We start from the raw sequence: 15,780 nt of genomic DNA, 5'->3' as shown, positions 1-15,780 counted from the left end.
CATGCCCCTTTAAGGTTCTGACAATTTCACATGCACCCTTTAAAAATTTCACGTCCACCTTTTACTTTTCAACCTAAAGGCTAAAGCCATTTAAGATCACGCTGTTAATTACAAGTTAAATGCTAACGGATCTGAATTTGAAGAATGTAATGTTCAATAACATCCTTGTTATGACATAATTTCCAAAATGCCCTTTAAGTTAAAAAACAAAAACGATAAAAATTGAAAAAGGAAAATACCCAAAACAACCTTCACCCTTTCACTTTTGCGATTGAACACTCCATGAACCCTAATTGGACATTTGAAAGGAAGCAAAGAAGAAGAAGTAGAGAAGAAAAAGCAAATTGATTCCAATTGGAGGTTTTTTTCAGTCACCAACACCTTTGCCAACGCATTCTCCATCATCTCCACCTACTGCATCCCCATACTCCTGTTCCAGCTCCTCTTCGTGTTCTTCCCAACCACCTCCAAGCACTTTACTCTCCCCGAGACCCTTAGCCGTAGCTTCATCCTCGTCTCCGATGGCGTCGACGGCAACATCTCCCTTCGCACCTACCCTCTCTTTAGTTCCATCTCCTTCGGTGCATTCGGGATTGTGTACGTGCTTTCCTCCCTGCTCTCTTGTTGGACGGCCATCTCCCTCATCATCAACAAGGGCCTGCATCTTCGGATCTACATGCTTGCCCTAGCAGTGTTGCTGACGCTTTGGAACCTAGATGACACAGTCTTCCAGGAGCTCCCTCTGGGTGCTATCGTGTGTCATTGTGGGAGTGGGCATCCTCATCATCAGGCCCATCTTCGTCGCGTCGATTGAGGCTTTCTTCTGGTCCACAACAACCACGATAAAGGTCAATGATGATGCCCGTCGGTTATCATTGATGTGTAGGCTGCACAGAGTGTTAGAAAAACCATGGGTTTCATCAAAATCCCAATTCTAGATCTCTGTATGAATAACTAGAATATAGTAATGCAAATATATAAACATGAGGGAGAGTGTACCATTCACCACGTATGCTGATGAAGAACAAATAAGAAAACCCGTCAATGAAAAACATGAAGAACAATGCAAGTCCATTTAGAAACTTGGACAACTGCGATGGGGATCTTCTACAGTCTCCTAGATTCCTGTCCACCTCTATTTCTTTTGGAGAAAAGAGAATAGTGACTGCAGGGACCCCTCATCATTAGTATTTATAATACTCTCTAAACCCTAACCCACTTCCACAATGGGCCAGTCCGGACCGATCCATCTCAATAAAATAAATAGCAAGCCACTTCAACCCTTGTATTGCTTGATTTCCATCAATGATCGACCCGATAATTAATCAAGTCCACACATCACCGTTGAAAAATGTCTAACACAAAAAACTCATCTAAGTATAAAAGCCTAAAACCCCAAATAGACAAAATATGATAAAATCCATTTTACAAATTTTCGATTGGCCACAGTAGAGCTAAAATCTTCAGGTTTTATCGCTAGGTTACCATTGATATTTGGTGGTGATGGTGGTGGTATTGGGTATCTACATTTGTAAAAGTAGAAGATGAGGGTTGGGCCAAAAAGTCTTTTTAAATTACAGGGGCGGTAGAAGAAAGGGTATTTTGATAAATAAAAAAAATTAATGTCTAACGCCTGATATTAACGACGTGGACTTAAATGGGTTTAGGTTAAAAAGTAGGGTGTGTATGTCGAATTTTCAAGGGGTACGTGTGGAATTGTCAGAACCTTAGGGGTGCATGTAGAATATTGGGTCCATTTTAGGGGATAATGTGTATTTAACCCTAAAAAAATGAATTTTCTGACCATTTTACCCCTTATCCGTATAATGCTACCAATCATGGAAAGAAAATTCGATCGAAGCCATTGAGATATCTTAGTTTCGTAGGTTTTCGAGACAAGATGGAGGGGTATTTTAAAAACTACATGGTTTGACTCGGTATTGACAGTTCGACCATGTTTCAGTCGAAACATGGTTGAATCACCTTGAACCAGGCCTACATAATGCCTCATCTCAATCGAGAAAGGCATATCTTGACTTGGTTTTGACAGAAATCCCTCCAACTTGGTAATTTCGACCGAAACCCCTCCAACCAAGGTTTTCCCATGAATGAAAAAAAATACCAGGTTTTGACCTAGTTCTGATTGCTTTCGATCAAATCTCGATTTCAGCCAGGTCGAAACCCGAGTTCTTGGTCCTTGTTATCGATATGGTATCAACATGGTATCGATATCAATGATTAACAAAATCAATACATATACAGACAATACGATACGGATACTTAGAACCATGGTTACTCAAGTAATAAATAGAATTGATTGCAGGGTTTGTAGAGTATCCAAAAATCCAAATGCAGAGATGTGGGCTATCTATACATATGTGGGCTATCTATACATACACCTAAGCATCTTAATTATTTGAGGTGAAGTGAGAGCTAGGGCGGCTAGCTAGGCTAGGTTTATGATAATGATCCTCGCTAGACCCCAGCTCTGCCTTGCACTTCCCAATCCATGCATGAATGCATGATCTGCAGATCCACATTGGGTCCTGCTTTGGATTCTAAAGCCAAGTGGTTATAATTGCAACAATTGATCAGTACCCTTTACGGCTTTCTTTTTATGTGACTTCCACTACTTGTCTTTCATATCATTTTTCAGATGGATTATAATTTAGCATCTTTTAGTGTTAAGTACGATCATAACCTAATCCCTTAAGCATGATCATTTTTCCTGGGGATTATGCTTAACACTACTTCTCTTTAGTGTTAAGCATGATCATTTTTATTGACTTTTAAGAATAACTTATCTTGTATGTACATGAGTAGTTAGATTTTTTTTTTATTTTTTTATGAATGAATAAATAAATGATGCAATAGAAAGTATAGGACTAGATTTTGTTTTAACGTTCACAACCTTTGAATTCTCGAGGTAACAAAACCCTAACTCTAACGAAAAAGAAGAGCAAACAAACAATTAAGTTATAAACTTCAAGAAGATTTTATTTCATTCAAAACGAAAATTATATAATGAGGTCAAATTACTAAGGATAAAGAAAGCTAAATACAATAGGAAACAAAATAATATATACAAAAACAAATAAGAAACTAATATCATGAAATCAAGCACAAAACTTAAGAGATACTTACATTCCTTAAATGTGTGAAGTTGATTCTAAAACGTCAGTCTAATGAATGAGTTTATTGGACAGCTTATAGAGCACTGACTACTCTTTCCGAAAAGGTATTATGGCTCCTATAATTCCATCCTAATGAAAAATTTTCAATATCGGAAGTTGAGTTGAAAAACTAATAACTTCGATCCAATCAGGTGAAATTCTTTGGAAACCTTATCTAAATCAATAAATATATTAAATCTCAAAAAAATGGAAAAAGAGTTAAGACAAAGATGCTATCAATAGACGCTAAGTCCGGGACAAATAAAATTAAAAACAATAAGAACAAAACATCAACTCTAAAACTATTGGAAAATGAAAACTCAAGCGTCTCAAAAGGAACAACAACGAACTCACATTGCGATCTACCAAGGGCATGATAGATTTAACTTAATTTCACACACTATTAAGATTTAAGAGCAATCTATCTCTTTTGTTGAAGGTAAACTCATTTAGAAGGGATTAGCTTAGGGTGATGGGGAATATATCCGCCACTATTTGCTAGATGGAGATTGAAAAAGATGGAATTGCTAGAAAATGACCTTTCTTAATTATTTTTATGGAGACTATTTAGGTTAAAATCCCTTTCGGTCATATGTCTGTCGGCTTATCATAACCTTAATTCATAATTTCTAGATTTTTATTTTTCTCCTTTCCTATGTGCTTCATCGATCACAAAAACATCCTCAAAGGGCTGGGGTTCAAGCAAGGTTCAAAATCCAGGTATCGGACACAGAATCGGCCATGGTCGATATTGCTCCGAATTGATCAAACTCAGCTTGGATCGGTCAAAAATGACTAAAAATCCAGGTTTTACTAGATGGAACTTGGATCAATCCAAAAATATTAATAAATTATTAAAAATCGATACAAATCGATCAAAAAAAAAAAATTAAAATCAAAATCAAAATCCCCAAAATATGGGTAAAAAAACATTAAAAATGACTAATCTTGGATCAGATTGACCATTAATCCAACCAAGTTATCCGATCCAAGGAACGATCCATTAAAACCTGGCCGGATACCGATCCGATCCAGCCGATAATGGCGGTCCAATCCGATATTACGATCCATGGGTTCTTTATCTCTTTTATCTATTTCACTTTCGTAGGTGCTTGTGTCCTTTTCTTTTCATTAGTGACTGTTTGTTTGCACGGACATGAAGCAAGTTGATGATTTACATGATTTACTATATTTTACAAAGGTAAAGCTGTCATTTAGTTAGAGGCATCAATGTGTATCTAAGCATCACCCCATGGGTTTGCCCTGATTAACTCCATTATTGACAAGTCCGGCAAAGTCCTGAATCTCCTGATCCATTTAACAATAGCTGATTATAATTTGGTATAATTGAAGTCCAAAGTGAGTACACTATTAAAGTTTTTCTTATATAAAATCTTCAATTTGTTCAATATTGTAAAGAATTATATATGAGTCAAATTTGAGTTAGTGAGGAGGAAATTGAATGCAAGTTGGCAACTAGTTAAACTATTAATTTAAAAGCATGAAAATGTTGAAATTTCAAGAACATCACATTGGTTAATATTTGTCATTGCACTGAAATTAAGTAGTCATGTTGTCCATTCTATTATTTGTTCATAAGTTAATTTTCAATCCAATCAGACATTATTAATTGTTTCATATAATCTTTTTAATTATATTTCATTATAATCAATGTAAGAATAATTCAAAACATAAATACTTGAAAAAACAAGTGCCGGCAGTTATGGGATCATATCTAGGTTCATCTCATGCATCATTCTTAGTCAATACACAAGAATATGTGTACTTTCATTCGTACCTTGACATCAACATGTCTAGGTGTCCCATTTTAAGTGTAAACTTAAGGATACATAATGCTCAAAAATTTCATATCATATCTATTTAGGGACATGCATGCGTATTCAGTAAGAGATATCCGGAAAAAAGATCCGAATACTCTAATAAAAATCCTTTCGAAAATCCAAATTTGATCCGTATCTGTTTAAGGACATGCGTATTCAGTAAGAGATATCCGGAAAAAAATCCGAATACTCCGATAAAAATCCGTTCCAAAATCCGAATACTTAATAATAAAAACTTAAGTAAATAATGATCTTAAGGGTTTTTGAAGATTCAATGGGTTCTAGAATATGAAGAAAAGAGAATCATGATCTAAGAGATATGGATTAAGAGTGAATTGTATCCCCTAGGGGAAGGAATTTCCTGGTTACAAAAGGCGCGCAGAGATGTAAACGGACGATCGAAAATCCGAATTTGATCTGCATCCGAATCCGTTTGGAGGTATCTATATTTGACCAGGGAATATCCAAATCCAATCACATCCAATTCGTTTACAGGCCTAGATAGAAATAGCCATTGTATTGGAAAACCCTTTTTTTTTATTCTCTAATCTTTCCTATTTTTGTTATTTGAAAGTTGGCTGGTGATATCAACTCCCCGATTAGAGATAATAAGGTCTCGGCAAGCACAGAGCTAAATCCAACTTGTTGACACCCCGTAGCTTTTGGGGAATTCCTTTGAATTTTGTTGCATGTAATGTATTTGAATTAAGTATTTTTTTTTTGTTAATTGATTTGACCACATTGGTCCTCACTTGGATGTCATTTGTTAATAATGTCAACTTTTGTTTTCGTAAATCATAAGCTAGGGAAGAACTAGTTTTCAAGGAAAGCATGGATTAGTATCACTTTTTTGCGCATTTTTTAATTGAATAAAATCTTTTCATTCTATTCACTTTCGTCGGATTTAAGCTGAATTACCCCTTAAATGAATGAATTTTGAAAATTTCCAATTAATTTATTTTCGTTTGTCTTATTTTGGTTAACTAATTTTCACTAGTACCTGGCAAATTTTTATCACCTCCAATTCGCTGCCCCCTCCAATCCCTCACATAGGGGCAGAAATGATCTACCCTACCCCACCTTGGGTAGTGTGTTTGGACAGTAGATAAGGTGGTCATTTCCACTCCTATGTGAGGGATTGGAGGGAATTGAAGCGAGCAAAAATTGGAGGTGATAACGATTCCCCTTGCCAACAAGCAAAACGTACATCAATTTACAAGTGCCATCCAATCATGAAGCAAACTTATGCTCATTCCCCCCAAGTCCCCACCCTTATTATTACTTAAATTACTATTTCTAAACCTCCAAATTTATTTTTCCCAAATTAAGGATTCTTTACTTTGTTCACTAACTTGAATTATTTAAAATTCATTAAGCTTAATTTTTTTTTTTTAAACTTTGAACACTTTCATGCCTTAAGAAATAGAGTCTCCTTATATTTCAACATTGTTCTTAATAGACTAAATTATTCCTCTTTTTTTTTTTTTTTTTGCTTATCTAATAATTAAATTGATGGAATGCATGAAATGAATAATACAAGAGATTTCTTATCAAAAAATGAGTTATTCATCCCTTTGGCCACCACATTGTTTTGACCAAATCTGATCTAGGTCTTCGTTTTGGATTGCCCCTGTTGGGAGGCCCATTCAGTTCTAATAGCAACCATCTATATCCTGTTCGAATAAAATGTCTTATAAAATGAAGTCCATGAGCAAAGAAGAAAATCCCTTCACTCCAATTATTAATAAGGCCACGCCAGAACAAAGTGAACCAAAGGCTCGTTTTCACCTCTGTTTATGTAAAGTATGTACAAGAAATAAGCAAGAGCCCGACTACATATAATGGTTACCACCCTACGGGTGCAAAATAAAAAAATATAAATAAATAAAAAACCATGAGATTGTTCTTGTAGATAGAATATTATAATTTTTAGCAATTGGTAAAAGTGACCTAAAATGCATTGTGTGCTTGAAAAGTTGAAACACGGGTCTCTCTCTCTCTCTCTCTCTCTCTCTCTCTCTTGGTGGATATGTTTCCTTTTCATATATGGGGATTTAAGTGTTGTCACTCAATTACTTTCTATCTGTTTCCTAATCAATTGATAAAGTGTGCATAAAACAGTCAGGCTACCATTTTTCCTGAAAGTATTTTAATCTAATCCTTGTTGCCTTAGATTTTCAATATTATATATATAGTTAAAAGGTAACTAACCAAAATCTCCTATTCTAATCAGAACTTAAGCCATTTACCAAGTCTTCTAAAATCAATTAATTTATAAGAACATAATTTCTACAATTTACTGGCTCATCTTCCAAGGTTAGTGTATTAACCTTAGATTTCTCATTTCACATTTTTTGGTTTTTCATTCTCTTGTTCATTTTATTTTTATGAGCTAAAAAAAATTACCTAAAAGTCAATAAGGTTCTAGAATCAATCATCGCTCACATTTTATTGACTTGTCCTTTTGCAAAATCGATTTGGTTGGATTGCAGTTTATCTTATAAATGTCCAAAGGGATCTGAAACCACCCGTCATGATTGGATCGATGGATGGAGCTTTTTTCTTTCGAAGGGTAAGAAAGTGAGCAATGATCTAATACGTATTTGTTCATTTATTTGTTGGTATCTCTAGTTGACAATGAACGATTATCTATTTAAGCGCCAAATTTGGTCATCATTAAAGGTTATCTATTCAGCAAAAAGACATTTTCCAGAGTTTTATCAAGCAAAGTCTACTCTTTCTCGATCAGGTTCTGGAAAAGGATTTCAGGTTAGTATTAATTCTCTACAGCGCTGAGATCCCACACGTCCAAATTTTCTCAAGATATATTGTGACGCTAGTCTGCCTACTGACTCCAGGAAAGGAGATATCGGTTATGTCTATAGTGACCACCAAGGTTTGGCTTTTTTGCGATTTCTGAACCAACTATCTTCTTGGTTCCTATGGTAGGCGAGGCTATGGCAATTCGTTCAGCCCTATTAGAAGTTGTATCCTAGGATTTCACTCATCTTTTGGTCAAAGTAGACAACAAGGAACTGGCCGCCTATTTGCAACGCAGAAGCACTGTTGCTCCGCTTTTAGTAAAGCCTATTTTAGATGATATTATTTATCTGCAGACATGTTTTGAATTTTATAATTTTTTTTTTGTTCCAAGGGAGTTAAACATCATAGCTGACTACCTGGCAAGGAAGGCCCTGTCAGTGATGTGTAGGACAGTTTGACCTTGTTCCAATCCATGGATCCGAGATCAATATTTGGCATCCATGAGTTCTTCATATTTTTTTGAATAAATTTACATGTACCCAAAAAAAAAAAAAAAAAAATTCTAGATTTTGAGTTGATGCATAAATTTCTTAAGAAGGTGCACTGCATGTGGATGGTAAACATATTATCACTCTTTACTATTCCCACTACTTTATTTATTTATTTTGGAATTACTATTACTACTACTAATGCTATTATCATGATGATAAAATAATAAAATAATATGGCCATTTTTTATTTTTTTTGTAGAAAAAGAATATGGCCATTCCACTCTTGTATTTCCAAGTTTCAAGGATAAAAATTCCTTTTTAACACAGTAATTCCCTAAATTGAGTCTCTCTCTCATGGTAAAATAATTAAGTTACCAACCTAGAAGCAATTATTTTCACAGTAATTGTTATTTGATAGTCATTTTTGGTAAAAGATTGTTAGTAGATAGTCAAATAAGCATTATGTCCAAATGTAAGGCATGTGCATATATTTTTTTTGTTGGGTGCATAAATAAATATATAAAACTCTAAAGAAAGGGAAAAAAGAATATTACATGATAAAGAACCACCAAGAGGCACTAGGTCCTAGACAAACAAAGGGGAAAAAACATGAACAATAATCAACCCAAGGTCTTCTAGATAATCAAAATTAAATTGTCCCAAAAAACGGAGCAATGTAGAGCTCACACTGTGATCTTTTAAGCGGTATTAGATTTTCTAATCGACTAAGTGTAGAAAATAAGAGGCAAACCAAATTTTGTGACTCTTCCTCCTACGTCAAGTAGAGACTCGAGCGTCTTCCCAATGAAACTCTTCCTCTTTTTTCTTTAAATTGGACGTTTCCTTAAGATCATCTACATATTGGATCACCTCCTCAATATGTTTCATCTCTGAATCTTCCACTTTAGAGAGGCCAACTAAGGAGACTGCATGACGATCCAAAACTACTACTTGTGCATATTTACTAATATCACAAATCAAATGACAAGGATGTGCCATTAAGAACAAGTAAAAGTTGGAGGCATTAATATAGTGAAGTTAATGCAACAATAGACAATAGAATCAAGCCTATTCTCTTAGTACGTAAAAATTAAATATCTATGTCCACCTGTGCTTCTTTTATAGGTTATATTAACAATTGGACCGAGTTTTCCTTTAGCCATGGTGAATGGGAATTCATTCGCGGCAGATTGAATGATGGATAAGAGAGGCTATTGCGATGGTAGTTTAGGACTTATACTAAAATACGGATTATCTCAATAAGGTTGACTGCAAGTGATTTTCAACGATAAGCGAAAAAATAAAGTAAAAACAATTCTTTGCTTAAAGGATGTAAAAAAATGACTTGACCTTCCAAATTGAGTTAACATTTTCTATAGATTACCAAAGATTTTAGTCTGTTCACTTGAATAGGTTGTGTAACTAAGCAAGGATAAAAGTACCGAGTACACAAGGGTCCTACCACTGTGGGGTTTGGGGAGGGTCATATTGTACACAACCTTACCCCCGTTTTGCAAAGGGGGCAATTATTGACTAGAACCTGCAACTACTAGGTCGCAATGGAGCAACCTTACCATTGCGCCAAGATCCACCCTCTATGTAACTAAACAAGGATATACATAAAAATAGGATGCATTATAAAAGTGTCTTTCTCTATGCTAAAAGAAGTAAAAAGACAGGAAGGAAGAAATGTTCTAGGGGTGCATAAGAGCTTATACAACTTTGGCTATTGTTTGGCTCTTCTTTCGGTTGCTCAAACAATCGATCTACCATCTGATCAGTAAACCATAATGGATGGTATGTGATAGAGTGCAGGCGTATCAGTCTCCTAGGCTCAAAATTGAAGGAGATTATGTGACTAGACTTCTTCTAACCAGAAAATGTGGATTCTCCTCTTGCCTTGATTGCTTGAAAGACTTTAAAATATAAAGACCAAATTGTAATGCTTGAAGAAAAGAACAATCACACGACCAAGACATAGGTTTAAAAGTGAATCAAGAGTTTTATTAATTTCGATACAAGTATATCCAAAGAACATAGCATTGAGGGAAAATCAAAAGAAGACCTTGATAGATAAAATGCCCATAATGGTGCATAAGAGCTTATACAACTTTGGCTATTGTTTGGCTCTTCTTTTGGTTGCTCAAACAATCGATCTACCATCTGATCAGTAAACCATAATGGATGGTATGTGATAGAGTGCAGGCGTGTCAGTCTCCTAGGCTCAAAATTGAAGGAGATTATGTGACTAGACTTCTTCTAACCAGAAAATGTGGATTCTCCTCTTGCCTTGATTGCTTGAAAGACTTTAAAATACAAAGACCAAATTGTAATGCTTGAAGAAAAGAACAATCACACGACCAAGACATAGGTTTAAAAGTGAATCAAGAGTTTTATTAATTTCGATACAAGTACATCCAAAGAACATAGCATTGAGGGAAAATCAAAAGAAGACCTTGATAGATAAAATGCCCATAATGGTCAGTGTGAAAGTTATACCAAGGAAATAAAAGATTACACTAAGAAAATTAAAGACAAATAAAATAAAATGACAGGTTGTTTGATTCATCGAGCGATTCTCTTTGCTTCTTGAATTCTGATATTTATACTTGCAACAGTAAAATCTCTATAAGAATTATTCAATTGCCCTTCCTTGGGAGTGTTACAGAAACTGTCTTTCCCCAACCAACATCGTTCATCAGCTACCGATTAGGTGGTCATTTTAAGGTGTACATAGCTACTAACCCAAATTACCTATTTGTTGTGTCTATTTAGAATTAAATGATCCATAAAAATTGAGGCAATATGATCTAAAACCATGTTGTGTTAGGGTTATGTCACACATTAATTCATTATTAAAACTGATTAAGCAACATGAAACCGACCCGAACTCGAAGCATCAACTGCAACAAATTCATCAACAGTAAACACTGATCGATCAATTATCAGAGAAGAAGCACAATCCGTGCCTCATTGATCATCAGCATCAAATCTCTAACTCAACATAAATGGTGTATCTAATAATGGAATTGGTACGAAGATTTGTAAACCCAACTATATATTACACTCTATTGGAATTTGGAAAGCAACCCAACACATAAAAAGATAGATTTGCTCTCTAAACCTGTTTATTGTTTTGGTTAAAGACAGACAGTGTCTTGGTCCTCAAAACAAACACATAAAGATCATAAGGATGTGAAACATATCAAGACTCTGCTGGCTTATTTCAGTGGATGACATACCTAATTCTTACTAGATTTTTTTTTATTTTTTTTGGGAGGGGGGTAGGTGTGGAATAACTTTTAGTACTTTGAAGAGCCATGAAAGATGGCAGATTCATTACTGAAATAAACATGGATTTCATCACATGATGAGATCATAGAAAATATAGAATCATGCATGGAGGAAGACAATTCCTAATAGGTGTCTTGGAAAATAATAGAAAGGTTAACTTTAACTACTCATGCTGCTTTTTGTTTTTTCTTTGTTTTCCACATGACCATATCTTTTTCATTTCCATCCTCCGCTTGCCCCCTTCAATCCTTTTCATAACCTTGATTTCTTTTTCTTTTCTTTCACCCTTTTAAACACTTACCTGTATATTAACAGTAAAATTACCTTCCCAGTTCCCAACCCTTTTTCTTGCCCATTGGAGGAAAAGCTTTATTGCAAAGACTCTTCCCCTCAAACATCTCCCAAAACACAAAAAGTGCTGTTCCTTCCTGTCTACTTCCTCTCTGGCTCTTGAAATCCACTCTCTCTTTAAGTGGCTCCCACACCAAGGAAATCAAAGAAAAGCATGTTGATCTTCTCTTTGGCATTACTCATCTCCCCGTACATATAGCGATTTGTACTATTATTGCCCACTGAGTCAGTCCCTGAAACTTCAGATTGTGAATCTGAAAAGCCAGATTTATTCACTCTCACTCCCACTCCCACTCCCATAGCCATCACTATGGGTTCTTCTTCTTCACTGCTAGAACCAACAGCAACCTTCTCAAAACAGTTACTTCTCGAAGTCACCACCCTCTCTTGAGATTGGCCTGTAATAATAAAAGTGCAAAAGAAAGAAACACCCCAGAAAATCAAATCACTGTATATTAATTTGAACAAAGAAAAAAATGGGACCACTTTTCTGTTGTTCAAGATTTAAGAAAAAAAACAAGATTTAAGAGAGAGGAAACAAACATACCCATTTGGATTTGAGAGGGTTGGTGATGTTGGGGTGAACTGAACCTGGTCAAGAAAGAAGGAAGAACTCTGGTGGAAGAGTTATTGAGGGAGAGATCTGTGGAGGTTGAGGCTGATTCATCCCTGTTGCTTGTAATATTAGAATCACTGCATGCATTGATCTGTTGGGTATTCTCAGACTTCTTATTATGGTTTGCCTGAGAAGATGAAGAAGGTTTCCTCCTCCTGTAAACACAAGATTGCTCTCTATGTTTCCTAGCCATGATCACATGCCAATGGTTCTTCACTGCATTATCAGTCCTTCCCGGAAAAAGCCTAGCTATCATTGCCCACTTGTTACCGTACAATCTGTGAGCAGCTAAAAGCCTCTCTTCTTCTACCTCACTGAAAGCTCTCCTGTTAATCCTAGGATCTAACTGATTAAACCATCTCAATCTGCAACTTTTCCCTGCAAAGATTAAAACAAAAAATGAAAAGGGGGAAAAGAATCATTAGTACTCATCACACCAAAATACAACGAAGAATCACCAGAAAGGGGGAAAAAAAAAAAAAGAAACAGAACCATTAGATATTACGAAATCTTTTTCTGGGTTCATTCATAGGTTTTCATTTTTAATTTACCTGATCTTCCTTCAAGCTTCACGGCAATCAAGTTCCAATTCTGAGGACCATATTGAGTGACAAGCTCTTTGAGCTTGGCATCTTCAGCGGGTCTCCAATGGCCTCTACCACAGAGCTTAGATTGCCTATTCTCGTTCTCTGTCCTTGCTCCGAAGTTCCTATCTTCTTCTTCGTTAACCTGGTTCAAATCCACTCCATTCTTGTCCTTCCCAAAATAAACTCTGCTCCCAACATTCTCCAATGTAGGAGAACCTGAAACGCCAAAATAGGGAGGGAGAGGAGAAGATGATGAAGGAAAGGGGGAGAGAAAGCTCATCCCTGAAAACCCCTTGAAATCTTCAGCACTGTTTCTCTGATACATGGTTGATTGAAGGTGGTGTTTTAAACTCATCTTCTCCGGTAAATCAGAGAGGCCCAAAGAAAGAAAGAAGCTAGAAAAGATAGGATTTATAAAAAACTAAAAATAAAATAGGCTACTAAGATCACCGACTGGTTTTCCCTTTGAATCACTTGTAGAGATTTAGAAGAAGATAGAAAATCTTTTTGGAAAACGCAAGAACCTACGGGGATTTCCACTCTGATTCATTCTCAGAGAGTTGCAAACTGGTTAGATGTTGGGCAGAAAATCAGAAAACAAACTGAGATCTTTAAGCCCTTCAAATATTTTAATCTCCCCACAAGAGCTTCCTCTCAGTGGAGCTCTGTTATCTCGGAGAGTACTTCGAGGAAATGAGCATTTAAAATTACAGGGAACAAGAAAGAGAGATGGGTTCACTGTTAAAGCAGAAGAAAAGATAAAAAAAAAAAAGGAAGCACAAGCCCACACTGTTCCTCCCCCTCCCAAATCCCTCTCTTTACTATATCTGAATTCTGAGGTATTGGTCCTTACTTTGAGACTGATCTCTCTCCCCCACCATTTCTCTTGCATGCTGCTCAATAACCGCTCGTGTGGGTACTGGGTAGTCTCTCTCTCTCTCTCTCCTTATAGGCTAATAATGCAGGCTTCTGTTCAAAATAATCCAAGAACAAGATATTAAATTCTACCCAAAAAAAAAAGAAGATTAAAAGCCCACTCAACTCAAATCTCAAATTAATTTTGATTTTTGTTTTGTATTTCTCTCTCCTTGATTATCCTTATCTATTTCTTCTTCCTTGTGATTTTCAGCTAAATTTGACTGGGAAAAAAGTGTGGCTCATTTCCCCATTTTAAATGGAAAATTATTGTGAAGATTAAACTCATTTATCACCTTCTAATTTTGACAATATTAAATTAAGGAATCAAATTCTTGGCTTAAAATATAAGAATTGAGCAATCCTTTGATGCCACTGTTTGTGGGTCATTTTCATGCTCTAGTACTCTACATGATCTCATTGAGAGATTCCATTGATGGTCAAGACCGGAAAAGGATCTTATGCAGCCGTGGCGGGAGCTGCAGCTGTGCAGCATCGCTAAACGACAGCAAAAATAGGGGTAAGTGGTCATTTCACAGGTGGGTCCTACTTGGGCCCCACATGTGAAATGACCACCTCCCCCATGTATTTGGGGTGATTTTTTGAGCTGCATAGTGCAGCTCCTACCACAACTGCACAAGATCCAACTCCGTCAAGACCACATGACTGGGTGTGATGGCAAACCCATATGACTTACAATCATGGTTCAAGGAAGCGGTATTAGATCAGCCGTATTGGTAATTTGGTATTGGTAGAGATTCGATATCGATTCCTGACTGATACGATACTGATCCAAGGGTACTGATCAAGGGTAGAAATATAAATAAAATTAATTTTTATTAATATTTAAAGGTAAAACTATTCGATCCATACCGATATGGACCAATCCGGATTGGTATCTGTGAAGTACTTGACCGATACGTCAAAAGCTTCGTCAAAATTGATAGAATGCATTAAATCAAGTTCTTTAATCTATCTCATACTACGCTGGTCCAATCTAGCGCTCATATGCTAGAGTGGGCCCCATTAAACAAATAATAGACCACCACACAACGATAGATAGTCATTTCTAAACGGCTTTCACTCTATTCCTGATAGCACTTTCCATGACTTGAACCCATGACGTGGTGTCCGTCTCTGATACCAAATGTTAGATACTTGACCGATACGCCAAAAGCTGTAAAACTCATGGAACACCATCACGCTGGTCTAATCTAGTGCCCATACACTAGAATGGGCCTCATTCGACACATAATAGACCACCACGCAATAGACCACTAGAATGGGCCTCATTAGACACATACTAGAGTAAATCCCATTAGACACATAATAGTACCAATCAAGATCAAGATCGATACCAATTACTAAAACCCTGATTCAAACACTTGCTTACAAAAACCATACCCTAGACGTCGTCCCATGAAGCACTCTATCACTCCACTTTCATGATTAGTAGGCTTTAAAACATCTAATCAAAATCAGATCAGTCCGCATGGATCCTAATTATTATTATTATTAATTTTTTTTTTCTAAGTTAGATTGGATTAATACCAAAGAGGGCTATGAAAACCAGAAATGCGAAACAGATGAATCATGAAGTCAAGCTAGACTAGTCGTTTGCTGATTCAGTGATCTTGTGGCCAAAGAACATTACCTCCTCCTTTGCAAATGAGTATTTCTCCTAGTATCTTGCTTCAACTTGATGAGTAAAGGGAAGAACCCGGGTTAATTGATAGGGTATTCAAAATT

General features: G+C 36.1%; 1 protein-coding gene across 1 annotated transcript; it reads right to left on the bottom strand.

Moving 5' to 3' along the window:
• Positions 1–12,240: 12,240 nt before the first annotated feature.
• On the bottom strand, positions 12,241–13,441 carry LOC122650725 (transcription factor CSA-like; the record flags this gene model as incomplete). Its single annotated transcript, XM_043844115.1, has 3 exons — positions 13,081–13,441; positions 12,461–12,907; positions 12,241–12,311 (listed from the first exon to the last, which is right to left on the bottom strand). Coding segments are annotated over exons 1-3 (879 nt in total), but the record flags the coding sequence as incomplete, so codon positions are not given.
• Between the last annotated feature and the right edge of the window lie 2,339 nt (positions 13,442–15,780).

Source organism: Telopea speciosissima, chromosome 2 (assembly GCF_018873765.1).
Source record: "Telopea speciosissima isolate NSW1024214 ecotype Mountain lineage chromosome 2, Tspe_v1, whole genome shotgun sequence".
In the NCBI taxonomy this organism is placed as follows: Eukaryota; Viridiplantae; Streptophyta; class Magnoliopsida; order Proteales; family Proteaceae; genus Telopea; species Telopea speciosissima.
This window is presented reverse-complemented; position numbering and strand designations above follow the sequence as displayed.